The 20,825-nt window shown below is 40.0% G+C and overlaps 1 protein-coding gene across 1 annotated transcript in view; it reads left to right on the forward strand.

The window, feature by feature from the left end:
* The first annotated feature begins 3,851 nt into the window (after window positions 1-3,851).
* The window catches only part of cux2b (cut-like homeobox 2b), a 293,668-nt gene continuing 276,694 nt past the window's right edge, over window positions 3,852-20,825 (forward strand). The window contains exon 1 of the mRNA XM_048611509.1: window positions 3,852-4,033. Within this exon, the coding sequence (XP_048467466.1) occupies window positions 3,971-4,033 (63 nt within the window). The 5' untranslated portion in view covers window positions 3,852-3,970. The remainder of the gene's footprint in view (window positions 4,034-20,825) is intronic.

Here is a 20,825-nt window from a genome sequence, read left to right on the forward strand (position 1 = left end):
TGCTGCTATATGGTAAATGACTTATGATTGCTACAGTTTGGATTAGCATTCTGTTAGAACAATACATCTTGAATCAAAAACCTAATGGAACCCCACCCTTTGGTTTTATTTTCCTTTGGGAGGGGAAAAAGAGATGAATCATTCCACCCAAATAATGTAATTAAGAAAGGCATTGCTTTATCTAACAAATAACAAGTATTGACAAGATTCCAGATTGTATCTCCTGATGGGAGTGGATTCACACATTGTGTGTATGGAATGTATTTAATATTTTGATTACTAGCTCTAATTTCTAACTCTAAATGGTGCCAAATGAACAACATCTTTGAAACTGTAAAAGGTATTGTAACCATATACCAATGCTGAGTTGTGGTAACTGTTCACTTTAATGCCTGCAATTCTATGAACAACTGAAATATAGGGAGGAGATGGAAAACATTTCCCACCTTCACATTATATGGTTCACCATAAATTGTTTCCAGCATCCCTCCTCTCACTGATGGCAGTGCCATCCTTTCTCCTTTTCAATGTTACTTGTGGAGTAGCCAAGGCTGAACCTTCTGCCTGCCAAGAGCTCTTTTCTCCGCTGGGGGGAAATTTCCATGTTTTAGGCAGGCACCAAAGATACATAGACCACAGCTGGGGAATCCATCTGAGCTGAGGTGGAGGGGATTGCTGCAGCCTATTGTCATAGTATTGGTGGATCTGCACTTCCTCCTCAACATTTGCCTTTTCCCCCAAGCATCTTTAAATGTAGGTGATCTGATTGATAACCTCACCGTCCTTTAAAATTGAAATCCTCTAAGTCTCTAGAAGCACTGGATACGCAATGATCTCTTACATTCAGTGCTGCTAGGTCACATAGTGTACCCTAAGACATGCCACAATATCACCGTTCCTCCACTGTGACTGGGTTTAAATCCTGGAACTCCTCCATGACAGCACTGCATGTATCCACTCACTCTGGACTACAGCAGTTCAAGAAAGCAACTCATCATCTCCTTCTCAAGGGTGGCTAGGAATGTGCAAGAAATTTGGGCCCACATTGCTCACTTCACATGATATGGCTTAAAGATAGGTGCAGATTATTTTGGTAGAAGTGAAAGAGAGTGCAGAAAGGTGTAACCAGGGAGAAACTTTTGCCCAAAGGAAATGTAACAAAGTAGAATATTTAGAAGGATTTAGTTTACTGCTGGGAAAAACAGTGTCAATTATAATGATACATGCATTTCAGGGTTATGAGTGAGCAATGTTAACTATTTAACTGAGTTTTTTTTTGACTACAATGACTAGAGGATGGATTGATGCAACGTCCTTACAGCAAACAAGAGAATAGATTTTTCACTTGTCCCTTGTGTGTAAAGTTAGTGGTCTAGATTGGCTAGACCATTATAGGAACCAAAACAATTCTACTTCCAACGAAAATGGTCCATTTTCTCCAACTGGTGGCTCATCCTTAAGGCTTGCACAGCAAGTTAATAATCTGTTGCCAGAATATTTTTCCAATGTGCAGCCAGTTGAGCTGATTTTCTTTCATTCACTGTGATGCAATTGTGTGAATTTATTGTGAGGGCTCTGATCGTGTGAGAGTAGTGGCCTGGGTTCATGTCAAACCTGCTCCAGAGCTGTGTGTTACCATCTCTGAACGGGTTGCTCAGTCAATGGGTGGCTCAGTGGTTTGTACTGTTACCTCACAACACCAGGACCTGGGTTCAAGCCTAGCCTTTGCTGATGATCTTCGTGTGTGTGCTGGGTTCCTCCCACAGTTCAAAGATGTGTAGGCTAGACGGATTAGCCACGGCAAATGTGAGTTTTGGGTGGCATGCTCTTCAGAGGGTCGCTGCAAACTTGATGGACCGAATCGCCTCTGTCTGTACTATGAAAATTTCTGTGATGTTGTCGCTCACTTGATCCAACTTTGTCAAATCTGAAGCAGAGCAAAAACGCCACCCCAGCAAAGTGCTTTCGGTGAGGTCTAACTAAATTGGGATTTCAATTCCATCAATATACACTTCGAACGTGGGAAAAAATATTAGATTTAGGATGCGTTTGGTGAACTTTATTTTGTTGAGTTAGTCTTTTTGAGGGCGCGGGGCGTAGACTATAATAGATTCGCCAGGGACAGGTCTGTTACTGGGTTGATTATATTGTGCACAGTTATATTTGTTAATATAAGCGCCAGGTCACAATGCATCACCCTCAACACGCCTTGGAACTGCAGACTCGCCACTTCCAGTATTTTCCCACGTGAAACAAACTGTGCAGCAAGAACGTTTTAAAGCACTGGTTATAATCCTCAGAAAAAGATGAGACTTTAATTTGCTTACATGCTTGAAATTGCATACGAGCAAGATTTGTTTATATTTTTACATAGAACGTTGGTTGCAACCGGTTAACATGTATAAATGAGAATGTCAATAGACTATTGATGGAATTGTTTATTAAAATTATTATATTACTATAGTTTTACTATCAATAAAAAATTATGGACTCTCGCAGCATAAACACAGTCGTGACTCGCATCAAAAATTGATCAAAATGGGTTTTTTTCCGCGATATTAAAAATGTATTATGTATAAAGTAGTAGCTCCAAAATAAAACAGAACATCTGTCGAACCAGGGATGTTCTTTTTTTTTTCCCCTTCCGATTTCCCAAAAAGTTGCACCCGAAGGACAAATCGTCGAAGTTTGAAGCCTCGGCGAAGTTCCCCACATATCAAAGTGGATGCACGATAACAAGTAACATTGTAGCTGTTCCCATCAGTTCAACACTGGCGCCGCTCTTGCATCGAATGCCTGTAACAGGCAGCCCGGAACTCCAGCGCATGGGATAGGACGGCACTGTAAATTTACCAACACACATGCACAAAAAATGCAGTCAAACTGACTCTTCAACATCCTGTGAGAGCCGAGTGTGTGGGTGGTCCCTGTGTGCAACACCGGCTCCAGATAAAAGTCGGTCGCGCAACGGAAGGCAATTTTCAGCTGGAATTTGTAACCTTTCATGTCGCCGCAGTTCCGTCAAAGTAGGACATAAAGGAATTGCACACCCCAGTCATAACCAGGTGGTCTTTTTTTAAGTTTTACTGCTGCGGGTCTTTTAGAGAAAACAATGTTAATAAAGCAAACTTAATTTAAGAGAGAAAAAAATCGCAGGAAGCTGAAAATTGCTGAAGCTACTTCAGATCCTGAGAGTTGGAACCGCTGGCTGGACATTGTCCAGTCATTCTGGATCAGGGCTGACAAAATGGTCAAATCACCCACAGTGTGGATCCGCTACTGACTGAAGTCATTGGTACACAAATACACATGAATAATATAGTGAAGCTCTCACCGTTTCGATAAAACAAACGTTCTCCAGAAGTAGAAACACTGGAGAAAAAGTGACATAACATTTTTCCAAAGTGGACTGAACTCCCCCCCAGAAAAAAAGTTATATCATTGCATTTGTAATCCAGATGAAAGCACGATTTCCTTGCCACCGCACGTTAAAGATGGCAAAAAGTGACACCTCAGAAAAGTGCATCTTGATAGGTACGAGATGTGTTCAATCTGTGTGGAATATTGGTAAAAAAAATGCCGCAATTTGCTCAAAAGGTTTGACATGACCCGCCCACGCTTCTAATTGTTCACTTTGCCGCTTGTGGTAATCTGATCAAAGTCAAGCCCGGCAGAAAAATTGAAGTTCAACAACAATTTAAAAAAAGGAACACCGTCTTTATCTGCTTCAGAGAAGAGAAAGGGGGCGTAAGAAAAAAAGGGGGAAAGATGAGATGAGGCAGGAGCCGGGGTTCGGCAGCGGTGACTGTAACCCCTGAGTTCCCTCTCTGTGTGTGTGAGTGAGTGAGTGTTTGGAGTTGCCTCTTCTGTGTATTCTTTGAAGTGGCCAGTTGAGGCGAGAATCCAGGCCGGATATTGAGAGGAGCCGAAGGAAAAATAAAGAGAAAATATCGCTTCAATATCCCCCAAGATGGCCGCCAATGTGGGATCGATGTTTCAATATTGGAAGAAATTTGATCTACGGCGCCTCCAGGTTAGTGAGGAAAGCTACAGCTTTTACCCCCGGAATATGGAGGGGAGAGGGACAGGGGGTCTGCGCCGCCGAGCCCGGACTGGGCTCGGGCTTTTAGTGGGTTTTTGGCGGCGCTCGCCGAGAGGAAAGTCGCAGCTTTCGATTGATACGTATTAGAAATTGATCCCTGCCTTTGTTCAGTTCAATGATCGATCAGCAGCTGCAGCAGCGCAGTGAAGATGGTGCCGCGCTCCGCCAGTGTGCTCCATTTCAGCGGCCACTGTGTGAGACTAGCTGTCCCTCTACACTCAGCACACAACCACACACACAGACACACACACTCACACCAAGAAAGTACAAGTCATTCAGACAGTTTAGCGGGGATTGTATTATGCTTATTAGGACAACAAAAAAAAGCTTTGTTTAAAAAAAACAACACTCTATAATGGTAACAGGTAAGGGACGATTGCTTTGTGCAAATAAAGCTGGGCTCGGCACAATTTACAATTGCTTTTTTTTTAACTCTGCAAGATCGGTGCGTTTTTTTAAACTGTATTCCTAAAATGTTGATTAACTTTTCTTCCTGCCGCTCACACTTAGGATGTACAGTATCAGTCAGCAATGTTAAACCGGACTTTTATTTATAGATAGTTCGCTCGCTTTAACTTGGGAGGCAGATTAATTAGATAACTTTTAAAATTGTTTTTATGTTGGAAATAAATGAGATTTTTTTTCGGGCTGGACTGTAATCTCCGAGGGGAAATTGACTCGGCAGTGATCTTTCCGTAACCGTTAATGTAGCAATTACCCAAGGTTTACAGGACAAAACCAAACACCTCCCGTGAACGTCTTTCGGGTTAATGTGGAAGGTCCCGGTTGCAGCGATCCAACTTCATACCAGATAATTGGTTGCTCTGCTTGTGGTATTTTTGTGAATCTCTGCGGAACGGGACGCTCGGTCTGATCAGTGTAATTGCATTCGCTTGCTAATGTTTCGTAAATCAGACTCGGAGACACCAGCGCTCTGGATGATTGATGTTCTGTAACATGGGAAATGACAAGAACATAGCAAAGAAATGGAAGGGAGGGAATTGTGCCCCGGGCTACCTGGAGCTTCTGACCCGGGATTTGGATGGTCCACTTGATTTTGTTTCTCGCCTGGGATTCGGCAGCCGTGTGGTCTTTCCGCTGGTTTATTTAAGGAGGGGTTGGGGCGTTGTGATATTTCATTTTGAGGGTGTCATGCTTGGGTCTGAGCGGCAGTGTCGCCTTGTCCAGGCCAGATCTGATGGCGCCGCCCCTCGTTTGGGGATTAGAAGGTGACCTTGCCAGTCTGCTGCCCTCCCCGTAAGCTTTCCAACAATTCCATTTATTTGCTTGCGCTTTATATGTCCATCGAGTCGGAAAAGGAGACATTGTTTATCCAGACGGCAGGTGAAACAGACACCATCCTCCACTCGGAGTGTCTGTAGAGGTTTGAATCTGTGAACAGTTGCTAGTCAGAGCAGTGGGCTTCTCTCTCACTCCCCCCCCCCCCCCCCGCCTTAATAAATCTGTATAACTTCAATTAGGAAGTGGAAAGTGAGGACATTCCAGGAGTGAGAATCACAGAATTGAATGTCTCTCACAGATTGCTGTATCATTTGCAAGTAACTATTTTAGAAATGTTTCTTTCGGTGAAGTATTTTTAGATTGTTCTGGACAAGGTTGTGTCACAGGCGGAGATATTCCAGTAAGTTTTTATATCGGGGCTTTGATCTAACTATTTTGTGCTTTAACAACTTTGGAGATAATTATTTCTTAATGAGAGGTAGGGATGTAGATATTAAAAACAAACTTTCCAACGCTCCTGGTCTTTAACTTTGAAGTCACATCACAATTTTTTTTCTGATTTTCTTTAAAGAAAAACAGATTGGATAATTTACTCATTTTTTCATCCTTCCCCTTCCTGATTCTATCCTGTTTCCCTGAGCTTTGTCTGTTGTAGGATGTGACCATAGATTTCAGGCAGCGACTGATATTCATGCATCAGGCCAGATGTGCGTTTCTGGATATTGGATGGAATGCGAGAGCCCTGGCTCTCTTTGTTTAAGCTCTGCTTAACCAGTAGACCGTGAGCCAATTGTATTGAACCTGCTTTGGCCCGAGTTAAATTCAGCTACCATTGCACAATCTGGGGAAGAATAGCATGGGATATTTTTGAACCATTTAATTCAGATCTGCAGTGGTGGTACCTTTACTTTTTGAACTACCAATGAAGGTCAAAGATATTGTATAAAAACAAGATAAGCCGAGATGTAACCACTGATGGTTTCAATTAAGCTAATTTGACATCTCAGTTTTGAAGAAAGGTAGATTCTAAATGCAGATGGATTGAAGTACAGAAGTGCATCTGACGTTTATTCTTCCAAATTGCATAAAGATTTATTGAACAAAAGGGGACAGTAGTGGTCTCTGAATTCCATTCCTTTACACCCATTACCATCTGGTGGTCACGTTGAAAGTAAGGGTTTCTGTGGCCTTTAGTGTTTTCCTTTCAAAGGTTTAAAATAACTTGTAACTTGTTGCTGAAATATCACTGTTGGTGACACAAAACACATTAAAACACTGTTACACTGTTCTGCTGCATTCATGCCAATGCTGTGATTTCTAAAGTTTGTAGCTCAGCAGAGCCAAGAATACTTAAGCTAAAATTATTTTAAATGAGCAAACAAATATTATTTAACTAATTGCAGTGTTAAATTAATACATTGAGCTTCCTGTTAATCAAATAGATACAATGAAAACAACTGTGTGAAGCTTTGTTTTCATTAGAACTTGCCTGCAGCTCCCTTTGCTACTGATTCGATAGTTTAGTATGTGGTAGATAACAATGTTAGAATAAAGGTTGGGTACAGAGAAGGAATTAGCTTCGCCCAAAGAGATTGATGGAATCAATTTTCAAGATAAATTGTGACATTACTGTGTCATCTGTAGAAAGGGATAGTTTCTGTAACTTCCTGTCTAATTTCAATTTATGGACGTGTATATGTTTGAAAATGACAACTTTTAATATAATTTTATTGATTAACTTTGCTTTGGGGGGAACTCCCAATTTCTGTAGTGAATAGCCTAATTTATAAATAATGTTTTAGTGTGTCATTTATCCTATATAACACCTCTTCAAATTTGAATTTTCCACTTTATTGGGGGGGGGAGCTGGGAAGAGGGCAGGGCTTGAGAGAATTGTCCTACACTTAAGAGATCTAGTCCAAATGGGCACGCTGCAATTTTTATAAGGGTCCTGTGTGAAATGACATTTAGTCACTGCAGCTCAGTTCATGTGGAACTTGAACCACAGCCCATGACTAACTTCTATTTATTTAGTGCCAAGCTGATGTTCACAGAGCCCACATAAATCTGTGCGAAATTAATCTGTCAAATTGGTGTGACAATGGCTGAAAAGAAAAAAAACCACCATTAATATGTAATAAAAACTGAAAGAACCAAGGATGTTGTAAATCAGGGCAAAAACAAAGTTGCTGGAAAAGCTCAGCAGGTCTGGCAGCATCTGTGAAGGAAAAAACGGAGTTAATATTTCACGTCCAGTTACTCTTCCTCAGACCCTTCCTGTGTTCTGAGGAAGGGTCACCAGACCTGAAACGTTAACTCTATTTTTCCCTTCACAGATGCTGCCCAGATCTGCTGACCCTTTCCAGCAACTTTGTTTTTGCACAGTTAATAGGTCTTGAGCATTCACACAATGAATGACTTTGGAAATTCAGAAACTGTTAAATTGTGTTTAATGCACATACTGATTTCAGAACGGAGGAAGTTTTGTTATTCATCAGAAAATATTCTAGCTGACCAGAGAGCAGACTGTATAATCACTGCGTTTCTTAAGTGGAAAGACACATCGTTCCTCAGCATCAAAGTTTGTTCCCTGCACTGTTGAAAAATAGATTGTTAGACTTGCACTAAACACAGCCAGAGGATTTATTACGGAAAAGAGAACATTCCGGAAACAGCCAAAAGTTCAGGCAGCATCTATACAGAGAGAAACAAGACTTATATGCTTCACGTTGATGACCTTTCATCAGAACTGGGAAAAGTTTGCGATGCAAGTTTTTAGCAATTGAAAACGGGGAGGCTGATGAAAGGGAACCAAATGGTAAGACAGTGATTGAGTGGAAGATAGGCGAGATTAAATGACCGATTAAAAGAGTTGTCGCTGCTATAATCTGCCGGAAAAATGAGGTGGTGTTCTGTAAGCTTGCCTTGGAACACTACAGGAGGCATGATGACTAATGTCAGAGTGGGAGCAAGGTGGAGAATTACAAAGGTAGGTAGTTGCAGGCTCAGTGTCATATTTGTAGATTGAATGGACATATTTTGCAAAGCAGTTATCCAACCTTTCTTTGGTCTCTCCAACATAGGGGAGACTGCGTTTTGAGCAGCGAACACAATACCGGAACAGAAAATGAGGTAAATCAAGGGAAAAATGTTTAGGTCCTGGGGGGTCAGAGGGAGTGGAAGAAGCACTAGGAGAGCTGCTACAGCTCCTGTGTTTGCGTACAAAGGTGTTGTGAAAGGGGACTTGTGCTGGGAGTGATTGCAGAGCCCCTTCTGAATGCTAGAATGGGGAGGTGTGTTTGATGGCAATGTCCGACAGTAGGTGGTGGAAAATGATCTTTTGAATACAAAGGCTAGTGGGTGGAAGGTGAGAACAAAGGGGAACATCTTGCAGGCTGGAGGGGAATGAGTGACAGCAGAAGGACAGGAAATACGTGGACAGTTTGAGGACCATATCAGTCACTATTGGAGGGAATAGGTTGAGGCAAAACAAAGACCTGTTGAAAGAGGATTTGTTATTTCTTTGTTTATCTGTAATGAAAAGATCAATTTCAAAAGAATATTTTGACTTTCGTGTTATTCACATGAACTAAGTATGCATTGTGGGAATAATGGGTAATAAAGGTATTTATTCAATGATTAAATGAGATGTAATGGATTGTAAGCTTGTTGCGGTGTGTATACAACCGCTGTTTATAATGCATGTAGGTTTGTTGATTTTTTTTTGTTTTGGGGGAATATCAAGTAATCTTGTAGTTAGCTTATTGGAATATGTTGCACAGTATTGTAAGATAACATGATTGTGCATGTGTGCCACGTTTTGCAGTGTTTGGCTTGTTGGGGTGTTGGAAAAAGAAATAAGTACCAAGAGAATGAGCTTGCATTGACACATAGCACCCTTCCCAAGACATCATAAAGCACTTTATAGAGAAAGAACCATTTTTGAAATCTAGTAGTACCACTATTGTAAGAAGTGCAAATAAAGAACAACAAAAGTAGATAATTAAATCCCTTATCAAGTGTTCGATGATGTTGACAAAGATCAATGGAAGCCCACCTGCTTTTCAAAAGTACCGTGGGTTCCCTTACCTTCCCTCCCCCTGACTGAAATGGCTGGTGATAGTTTGAAGACAGCACCTATTACCATTCAGCCGTCTGTCAGTACTGCCCTGTAGTAGCACCTATTGCTGTTGGGCTCTCTGTCAATACACTGTAGTGTTAGCCTAGCTCATGTGCTCGAATGTTTAAAGTGGTGCTTGAACCCACAACTTCTGCTTTGGGGGAGCATGGTACCACTGAACCATGGCTAACATGTGGAAACTTGTCTGTGAATTTGAGTATTTTTTATTTGCTTGAACGTTTGTTTTATTTCATTCCTGTCTCTTTCCTGTTGACATTATCCTCTTCCCGAGGATAACATGGAGAAGCCCAAGTGGTTCTTATTTAAAACTAATTTTATCATTGAGTTTTGGAAGATATTCATGACGTGGCAGGAGTGAAGGGGAATTGCAGCTCAATCCTGTCATCACCCAGCACCGGGGACCTGTGTACATCCAGCAGGGTCACTGTACATCAAACAGGAGCAGGAACCACCTTCCCCCACCATATATATCCATGTCCCCCATGCCTTCTTCCTTGACTAAGGCCAAACTTATTATTCCCTACCGCTTCCCTAGATGAGATCAACTAACCGTGCAGATTATAGATCAACCTTCAGACCAAGCTGCTTTTATTTAATTGGAGCTGCTCATTGGATCAACACAGAGTTACCAGTAAGTAGCTGTCTGGTTCTTGGACAACAAGGTGCAGGGCTGGATGAACACAGCAGGCCAAGCAGCATCATAGGAGCAGAGAGGCTGACGTTTCGGGCCGAGACCCTTCATCAGAAAAGGGGGAGGGGAAGGGGGTTTTGAAATAAATAGGGAGAGAGTGGGAGGCGGATAGAAGAGGGATAGAGGAGAGGATAGGTGGAGAGGAAACAAACAGGTCGAAGAGGCGGGGATGAAGCCAGTAAAGGTGAGTGTAGGTCTAACTCCCTACCTACACTCACCTTTTACTGGCTCCATCCCCGCCTTTTCGACCTGTTTATTTCCTCTCCACCTATCCTCTCCTCTATCCCTCTTCTATCCGCCTCCCACTCTCTCCCTATTTATTTCAAAACCCCCTTCCCCTCCCCCTTTTCTGATGAAGGGTCTCGGCCCGAAACGTCAGCCTCTCTGCTCCTATGATGCTGCTTGGCCTGCTGTGTTCATTCAGCCCTGCACCTTGTTGTCTTGGATTCTCCAGCATCTGCAGTTCCTACTATGTCTGGTTCTTGGTATTCTTTTTGAAAATCTAGCTGCAGAACTTGTGCAGTGATAGCAAAACATGGATCTGAGGTGAATTAGTTTTGTAACATAACTTGCTGATGGGATCTCTAGCTACTATGTCTAGGATGGGCAACGGAGCTGGGAAATTAGAAGCACAATGTTAGCTTATTTTCTTAGGGATTGATTTACTAGCAGCTCTGACACAACTATTGTGATGTCTCCATTGTGTGATTTTTTTTTTAATGTCCACCTGGAATGTGATTACTTCACAATGGGATGGGGAAGGAAGACAGCACTTAAAGTATAATTCATTGGAATTTATGGCTATATCATAGTCTTTAATTTAGTATTGAAATAATTATTGGTGCTGTCTATGCATTTATAATGTTTGCATCTCTTTTGCAATGGAAACCAAAGTTGAATACAGTTTGTCCAACCAGTGCCATCTCTCACAGCATTTCGTGAGATTTAACTCCCCAACTTTCTGTTGCTTTCATTTTGTACTTATGTAATTCATAGCTTAGTATGTAATACTTGTTTTGAAGGATGAAGCTCCACAAATATCCTCATCCTCAATGATGGGGGAGCCCAAAACATCAATGCAAAAGATAAGGCTGAAGCATTTGTGACAGTCTTTAGCTAGAAGTGTTGAGTTAATGTTCCATCTCAACTGGCATCACAGATCCCAGTTTTAAGCCATTCTAATTCACTTCATAATATATTAAAATAGTTGGAGGCACTGAATACTAAAAAGGGTACGGGTCCTGACCACATTCCGGCAATAGTACAGAAGCCATGCTCCAGAAATTGCTGCTCCCCTAGCCAAGCTGTTCCAATACAGCTACAACATTGGCATGTATCTGACAGTTTGGAAAATTGCCCAGGCATAATCTTGTGTACAAAGAGCAGGAAAAATACAACCCAGCCAATTACTGTCCCATCAGTGTATTCTTGATCATCAGTAAAGTGACGGAAGAGGTCGTCACCAATGCTATCAAGCAGCACCCACTTAGCGACAACCTGCTCACTGATGCTCAGCTTGGGTGCTGCCAGAGTCGATCAGCTCCTGGTGTTTTTACAGCCTTGGTTCAAACATGGACAAAGGGGCTGAATTTCAGAGGTGAAGCTGGAGTGACCGCCTTTGACATCAAGGCCACAGTTGACTGATGTGGCATCAAGGAGCCTTAGCAAAACTAGACTCAGTGGGAATCAGGAGGAAAACCTCTGACTAGTTGGAAGATAGTCGTGGTAGTTGGAGGTCAGTCATCTCAGCTCCAGGACATCTCTGTAGAAGTTCCTCAGGGTAGTGACCTAGACCCAACCATCTTCAGCTGCTTCATCATCAGGTCAGAAGTGGGGATGTTAATTCGTGACTTCTGATAACTGCAAAATGTTCAAGTGCAGCAAAACTTGGATGATAGCTAAGTTTGGGTTGACAAATGGCAAATAACGTGTGCCTCAGAGGTGCCAGGGAATAATTATCTCCAACAAAAGAAAATCTAACCCCTTTGACTTTCAGTGGTATTACCATTGCTGAATCCCTCATTATCAACATCCTGGTGGTTACCATGGACCAGAAACTGAACTAGCCATATAAATAGCAGGTTAAAGGATAAGAATCTTGGACACTCATCTCTTGATTCTCCAAAGTTTGTCCACCATCTACTAGACTCAAGTTAAGACCGTAATGGAATACCCCCCACTTGCCTGGATGACTGCAGCTCCCACAACACTCAAGAAGCTTGACACCATCCAGGACAAAGCAGCCCAGTTGATTGGCACTACATCCATAAACGTTCACTCCGTCCACCACCGATGCTCAGTAGCAGCAGCGTGCACCATCAACTGAAGAAGTTCATCAAGGCTCCTTAGACAGCACCTTCCAAACTCATCTAGAAGGACGAAGGCAGTAGGTACGTGGGAACCCCAAAACCATTAAGTTCTCCTCCATGCTACCCACCATCTGATCTGGAAATATATTAAAATTCCTTCACTGTCGCTGGATCAAAATCCTGGAATTCCCTCCCTAGCAGCATTGTGGTCAACCTACAGCACTTGGACTGCAGCAGTTCCAGAAGGCAGCTCACCATGAGCTTCTCAAGGGCAACTAGGGATGGGCAATAAATTCTGGCCCAACTAGTCAAACATGTATCCCTGAGTGAATACAAATAACTGCATTTCTATAATATATTTTAAACCTTAACATCTGCACAAACCTCCCATCAACCTTTTCTGTTGTAATTTCCTGTACTCATTAATAGTGGAAACTATGTATAAACCTGTGCTATGGACACCATTGGAGGTACTGCAGTCTAGAAAATTTGCTGTAAGTGCATAAGTGTTTCTCTATTGTAAATTCTTCAATACAAAACAACAGGAAGTGCACACACATTGTTTTAAAATTTACTACTGATGAGAATTAATTCTAAGACCTTTAAATGGAATTTAAATGATGACTGTCTCTCAACGTAATATTCTCAGCCTTCAAATTCTGCTTCACCTGAAGGCCACAGTTAGTCTTATCGCCCCTAATGCAAAACCTTGGGAAATTCACTGGTCAGTATTACATTTTAGCTATTCACTGTCTGCCTATTTGCATAAATGATCCCTAGTGTAGTGTCAACTACATGTTTAATGGTCCTGGGTTCAGTTTCAGTATCAAAGTCATTCATGTAAATCAAATAACAGAAATCCAGACAGTAATTGAATGTAATGCCATTCCACTCCATTCCATTGTTCAAGATTACGCCTTCAAATAGCCATGTTTAATAATGTTATTGAGTACTATACCCTTCCCTAGATTTTTTTTTTGGTTTGGCAACACTGAGGTCATATTCTTTTCCAATCAGGCAGCCTTTCAAGTATTGAGTTCTGGTAATCTGCAAGCCCCGAACACAATACAGCAGAATGCTAATAAAGCTAAAATCTGTCAGATTGAGTTATCAAAATAGACCAAAAAAGCCGATTTTCCTCCAGCCTTAAATCGCGGCAAATGAAAGCGGACCTACACCAATGATATAAAATTTCAATATAATGATGAAGAGATGTACGTATAATTTGCCAGAAAACAAGCTGAGGATTAAAGCCAAGAAGCAGTTTTCTATATTGATTTCGCCTCCTACCCATAGTTCTGAAGGTTGAACTGATTTGAGATAGTTAGGTGCTATGACTGGAATGGTGTGGATGAGGGATTTTTTTTTCCCCCCACAATTTCCCATTTTGAAGGGCGAAAATTGTCATTTCTGTTTGGTCAGAACTGAGACAGGGATATAGGGGAGCAGGGGTTGGGGGCAAAAGACCTGTGAGACCAGGAAAGTAAGAGATGCAGAACTTATGCTGCTTTGGAGCTGCCACTTCAATATTTCATTTTTTGACCTCATGTGGTTTCCAAACCCTGGCTTTGGAAATCTTTAGGCTGGATCAGTAAAGTGGCGTTTCATAGCCACACAATACTACTGTCCAAGTCTTTATTTGTGTCTAAAAATTCTGGAATTCTGAATAATTTCATAAAATGTTTCCGTGATCTGTTTTATTGTTATTTCTCCCAAAATTAGAGACCAGTCAGATATTTGTTTTCCGCATTTGGTTGGTTAATGCTTCTTATTACTGTGCAAATATTCCTTCATCCTGCCATTTTAAAGTGATTTCCATTACTTTCACTAATGTAGAAGTTGGGTTATAGGCTCGCAGTTATGTAGAAATGATTTATTTTCCTTTCTTCAAGCTTGGCCATTGACTTGCCTGCTTCCAGTCCTGTGGCAACTTGCCAGTACATAACTTTGAAATAATGATGTCTCATACAGTATATATCTCCTCCTTGGTGGTCTTCCACATGCTTAAGTATTGCTATCTGACCTAAGGGATTTGTCTTCATTCCCTCTAACTTGTTTAGTGCCTTTGCAACATTGATTTTAGAATTTTCCACAATATTTATACCGTAACAATTAGGCATCGTATTATTCTTTTGTGAATATCTTTAAAATATTGAGTATATTAACTACTTTTTTTTTAGCAACTCAAGTTCAGCACCACTTCTATGTTCTGTCAGTTTATACCTGTATTTGCACTGGGCAATGCTTATTATCATGGATGGTGTCTTAGCTATTCTCGTTCCCAGTACCCTTTTGACCACTCCTGATATCTTCTTAAATCTGCTACCAAATACATATATTCCTACATCTGAAGTTCGTGTCTCCGTTCTGCTAAATTTCTCTGTGTATTCTGTTTATTTCTGTCTAATTTCACTTAAATTGCCTTGTTTATCCATTTTGTGGATTGCTGAATATTCAGTTTCTGTTTTCCCTTACTTGATCTAATGAAGACAATTTTACATTCTGTTGTGGACAGACCAAACCCCCTCTCAATCTATTAAGAAGATAGTCTAGACTCTAACTTTTTCTTATTTTTAAAGGTAAGTGTAAGGGATCATGTTCCAGATGTAATTCGATTGGTCAAACTACTCGACTTTAAGCAAAACACACTTTATTTTTGCACTACAGTTAAAATACAGACAAACTAAAAAAAAGAATTGGCTTAACTGTAACTGTCGAAATGCTTAACAAAATGATATATATTAACAAATACTGATTAACTGTTCTAATTAACATCCCATAAACATACCCTTGGCAAAGACAAATTCAATGAAATAGATTGCACATGCAATTCTAGTAGCAGGAAGAGAGCCCCAGCTTTTAGCTATTACAGAGAGAGGAATAAGAGCTTCCACATCCAGTTTCAAGACGCCAGCAATTGCTGAAAGCTAAAACAGAAAATCCTGATTCTGTGAGAGTTTGACCGCACTCATTCAGGCTACTTCTATTATTCCAACTTTTGAAAAAAGCCAAGGCCTCGGAAGGTGTTTACTTTATTATCTTTGAGCAGACTGCACCTCTGTCAAAAGCTTTCTTCAAAAATAAAACCAGGAAAAATACACTTCTTTAAGTCACAGTATCGTCATAATTCACATGGAGTATAAAAAGAACTGGAAATGAATGCTTGGTAGTTGATTGCAGTTATGTTTTTACTTGGTGTTCATTTAAGTTCGTTTTATGGCTATCAAAAGCAATGTAGATGAACTGTTACAGTGTGTTTCTGTCTTTTTCATTGAAATAATGTCTTGGATGTTGCAAAATTAATAATGGCGATACTCCACTGAAACTGACAGCAACTTCTAAGTCTACACGTGCAGAATGACATAGACAGCTAGGATTGGCTAAGAGTAATTTTATGCTGCTCTGAAAGTTGTGCTTTTGGAGCAGCACTGGCCATATTCAATGCAAATCAATTAAATTGATAAAAATCTTCCTTCCTGTGCCTTTGACTTTCTATCAAAACCTTTGGAAAAGGTTATACTTCGTTGAAAAAGTGTTAAACATTCTTAACTATTTATAAATTCACCTCTACAGATGAATATCCTCACTGGCTTTGAAAATCTAATTTTATCTATTTATGGAACATCAAATTTCTCCACAGGGAAAAAAATTGCAGTAAAAAAGTTTGTTTATTTTAGTTTTTACTATAACTAAATAAAGATTTTGATTGGATTACCTGAAAGTTTAAATTAAAAGTGATGGATATTAAATGCTTTTACCTTCATGGTTGTCGTGTGTGAATACCTGAATGTGATTGACTGCTTACCTGTTCCATAGCTCCACAGCTGCTATATGCCAAGGCAACCCCCTGGAACTTGCACTGATACCACAGTCCTGTCAGGACAGAGGGAAATTCTACCACAGGGATGGCCACATTTTTACAGGCAGCTTCTCTGTTGATTGCAAAATATGGGTCAGTGATATTGCTATGCTTCTGGACCTGGAAAAATAATGTGCAATGGGATTATTATTTGAAAAACTTCTTTAAGAAAGAAACAATAGACAATGGTAGACAATTTTCCAAATTACACAATTGATTGATTGTGTTGTTAGCTTTCATTTTTGAAAAGGTGAGTAGGTTTAGAATAAAGTCTGATTATAGGGTGTTAACTTTTGATTAGTGTCAGCCTAATGTCCTGGATTCTGAGACATGAAATGTTGGGCAGCTGAGCTAATTGCAACATTGGATGTCTCACCTGAACTTGACTTCAAATCGGCATGGGTTTGAAGTATATGACGCATTCACTATCTTGCATTGCTTGTATTGATGCCCTTAATTTAGAGACTCTGTCATCATCATCATGATCATAAATATTGTAGTACATTTATTTTATTAAAAGACATTTCCAAGAATGCAAGAAAAAATTATGAGACCCATCAATTAGCCCAAAGGTAATTTGTTTAATAATTTTCTCCTTTTAATAATCCAGCTATAACTTGAATGACCCTATAGTTTATCACTTTAGCCTATCCAAAGATTTGCTACTCATTGAATGATCTAACTATTTATAAATTTACTTTTCTATTATTTTAATATCTAGCTTTGCCATATCTACTACAATAAATACAATAAATAGCATTGGTATAGTGCCTTCCATATAGATAAAAATTTGAAGACGCTCAAGAGGTGCAATCGGAAAAAGGAATGGATGTCAACCCAAGGAGTAAGAGATGAGAACATGTTGTCTATATCATTTAGAATTTCCTGTTTCATTTAATGTCTTTTGTACCTTGATGGGAGTCCTTCTTAGCTACTACCTTCATGAATTGCAAACTTCACTATTTTCTAAATTTTTCTGTGCTAATCTTGTTGCTTTCCTTTACATCCAGAGATCTGGAGTGGATTCAGTTTCTTTTCTAATGACACCATAAAATCTCAACACTTCAGATAGATTCTCTGAGTTTCTGATGCATCAGTTGGTCAAACAGTCATTAAATCAATGGTGAAATCAGCTGTAGTGAACAATCCATTTCAATCTGACATACTGTTTTCCAGCAGGTTGCAAATTGTTTTCTATGTGCTATATTGAGGGAGTTCATCTTGAAGATTCTGAAGCTTGAAACAAAAGTTGAAAGCCTCTGGTATAGGTTAAATCATTTAGATTGCACCAAATAGGAAAACGCAAGAAAATTAGCAGCACTGATTTGACACTGTTTTGGCCAATAAAGGTTACAAGTTGTGGTGACTATCCCATAATGTGATTGTAAAATATGATTTAAAAGTCAGCAGCTAACTGTAAATAGTTTTAGAATATGACACTGTTTTAATAATGGGAAGTAAAGTAGACGACTGAAAAAGGTTTGTTATTGTGCTGGATTTGAGGTAGGCGCTGTCTCCCAATATGTTTGCAACATTTAAAGATGTATTTTTTTCAATGTTATCTTATTTTTCTTTTCTATCCTGATTTTCTTTGTGAGAGGGATGATACCCCAACATGTCATTGCAAAAGACTAAGCTGGTGCATTGCAGCCATCCTCAATCAGAAATGCTGTGTGAATGATCTATCTCTGCTTCCTTTATGGTGTCTTGGATACCAGTCTTTAGCTCACTCAGTTCACTCAATTTGATGTGAAATGTTCAGGATACAGCAGAAGCAATGGATCAGCTTGTACTGAAGGTTTGTGCTCCAGGACTAGCCAGGTCCTTACGCAACTTGTTCCATATAGCTACAACAGTGGGATTGACCTGACAATGTGGAAAATTGCTGAAATATATCCAATTTTAAAAAAAAAGGGACAAATCCAGACCGGCCATTTACCATGTTGTCAGTCTCATAATTTTAGAACTGTAAGCTTAATTAGTCATCTCATTAAAATGATCTTGAAAATCACAACAGAAAGAAATAATAAGACATTTGGAGGAGAAATTGGCAAAGTATAGTCACAATCTAGGCCTGGACTAGGAACAAGAGAGGGGTATTTTAAGCAAAGAACAATTTTTGGTTAATACCTAGAAGTAAACAATAACATTTCCATTTACTTTACAAGCAATGAAAAAGTATTTAGTCATAGTTATCACCAAAAGTTAAAAGTCGGGCAAGATTTATTCTTTATTAGGACCAACTAGTGACCAGGCTAGAATTTGGATAAGATCCCAGTAAAGAGACAATTAGATCTAGGCTGTGTACTGTCAACAAAATTATTCCATCTATAAACAGAATAGATATTAAAAGAATTAGATGTACTTGTATGGGTAAAAATTGGAGGCAAGAACCTTGACAACTCCGCGCTACCGGCAAAATCAGAAGAGGTCTTACTGAATATTGTAAATCAAGTAATTTCAAGAAGTTTGGAATATGGATTGCAGATAAACATCAAAAAGACAGAAGCAGTGGTAGTTAGAAGGAATACATCAGAAAAGACGTGTGAAAATTGAAGGGCGTGGTGTTACACTGGAGCAAGTAAATACATTTGTCTATTTAGGAGAGATGAGAACAGAAGATGGTAGATGCAATGCCAAAGGCAGAACAGGATAAAGATAGCTAGAAGTAATTTTGTGAAGACCAAGGATGTGTTAACAACAAGAAAAGTCAAACTTGTGGAAAACACTCATAAGATGCCATCGTTCTATCCACATTCCTGCATGCCTCAGAAACCTGGACAATAAGTAAGGTTTGTGGAAGAAAAATATAAGCAATGAAATATTGAAGTTAAAATGAAGAGATGCTTGCAATTGCAAAAGCTAAATCAACTTGAAAAAATGAAATCCAGAAAGAAACTACAAGAATTTCAGCCACTTGATCACAGCTGAAAATCTACAGAGAACTCTTCTAAGGGCCTGAGTAGAAAGCAGCAGAAAGCCAGATCAACCTAGGCATCATTGACTGATATGCAACCACTCTGTGATGTCTATGAAGTACAGTGGATAGCCAAGACGAATGAGTGTGTCATACTCTGACAGTAAACCTCCTGACAGGAGTGGCTGCACATAACAGCAGCAGCGTAACAAAAGGTGTTGCTCACCATGCTGTCATGGGGCACTTAACAATAACCTACTCACTAGTGTTCAGGTACTGTCAGGGATGCTTAGCTCCAAACCTCATTAGAGCCTTGGTCCGAACATGGATAAGAGAGTTGAACTTAAGAAGTGAAAGTGTCCGCCCTTAACATCAAGGCAGCCCTTAACAGAGTATCAAGGAACTCTAGAAGAATTGAAGTCAATAGGATATGGGCTTTGGGTTTTTTTTGGGTATCATTTCACTCTTCACTGTTTGGAGTCATATGTAGAACAAAGGAAGATATTTGTAATTGTGTGTACCATCCACAAGATGCATGACAGCAACTTGTCAAGTCTCCCTCAACAATGCCTTCCACATCTGCAACTTCTATCGCATAGCAGATACCTGGCCACTCTATTACCTTCAAGTTCCCCTTTTAAACCACACACTGTCCTGACTTGGGACTATACTTATTCTTCCAATGTCATTGGATCAAAACCCTGAATCCAAAATGCTGAATCTCTTGTGGTGTTACCTACACCATGTAGACTGCTGTAATTTAATTTCGCAGCTGACCTCCACCTTTCTCAGGGACAGGTGGCAACGGGTAGTTGATGCTCCATGAATGAACATACCTCTTTCAACTGATTTAATTTTTCAAACCAGGAGCCATTAAGTGACCTCCGATTTAATGTGAAGAGCATTCGGGAAGGAAAGGTTGTGTGGTGACTATTTCTTGCCATCGAAAGGAACATTGCTAAAATCATAGGTGACTGGAATATCACATTCTGTTTCATTATGATTGTACCTTGAATGTATCAGGCTTCCCACGGCAGCTTCCATTGCACAAACAGTTTCTGGTTATCATTGAATATTACAATGTTAGATGTAGCATGATTGGAAATGTTTAGAGGCACAAGTTGCTCTCAATATAACACATGATGTAGTAGAAAATCATTACAGAGAATTACAATCTCTAAACATTCCCCATTGTTTTAGAATCATGCCATCAGTTACAACTGCAATACTTCTTTTTGCCTCCTTGACATGGTAGGTCTGAAGCATTGAATTGTAAGAAGTAATGTGATTATTAATCTGCTGAAAAGCCTATTTGGAAAGAGGGGCTGATAGTTGGAACTAGGTATGTGCAATACCACCATTAGGAATGGTGTTCAATTCATACAGTAACCTGGGAGAATCTCATATACAGCATCTGTAAAAGTTGCAATTCTGGATTGACAAGCCCTACTTAATGGGGCTGGGCTGATGATGTCTTTGCAATTTGTGCAAACACCGAAAATGTAAAAACCGAAAGAACTGTGGATGCTGTAAATCAGGAACAAAAACAAAGTTGCTGGAAAAG

The sequence above is a fragment of the Rhincodon typus genome, chromosome 24 (assembly GCF_021869965.1).
Source record: "Rhincodon typus isolate 14 chromosome 24, sRhiTyp1.1, whole genome shotgun sequence".
In the NCBI taxonomy this organism is placed as follows: domain Eukaryota; kingdom Metazoa; phylum Chordata; class Chondrichthyes; order Orectolobiformes; family Rhincodontidae; genus Rhincodon; species Rhincodon typus.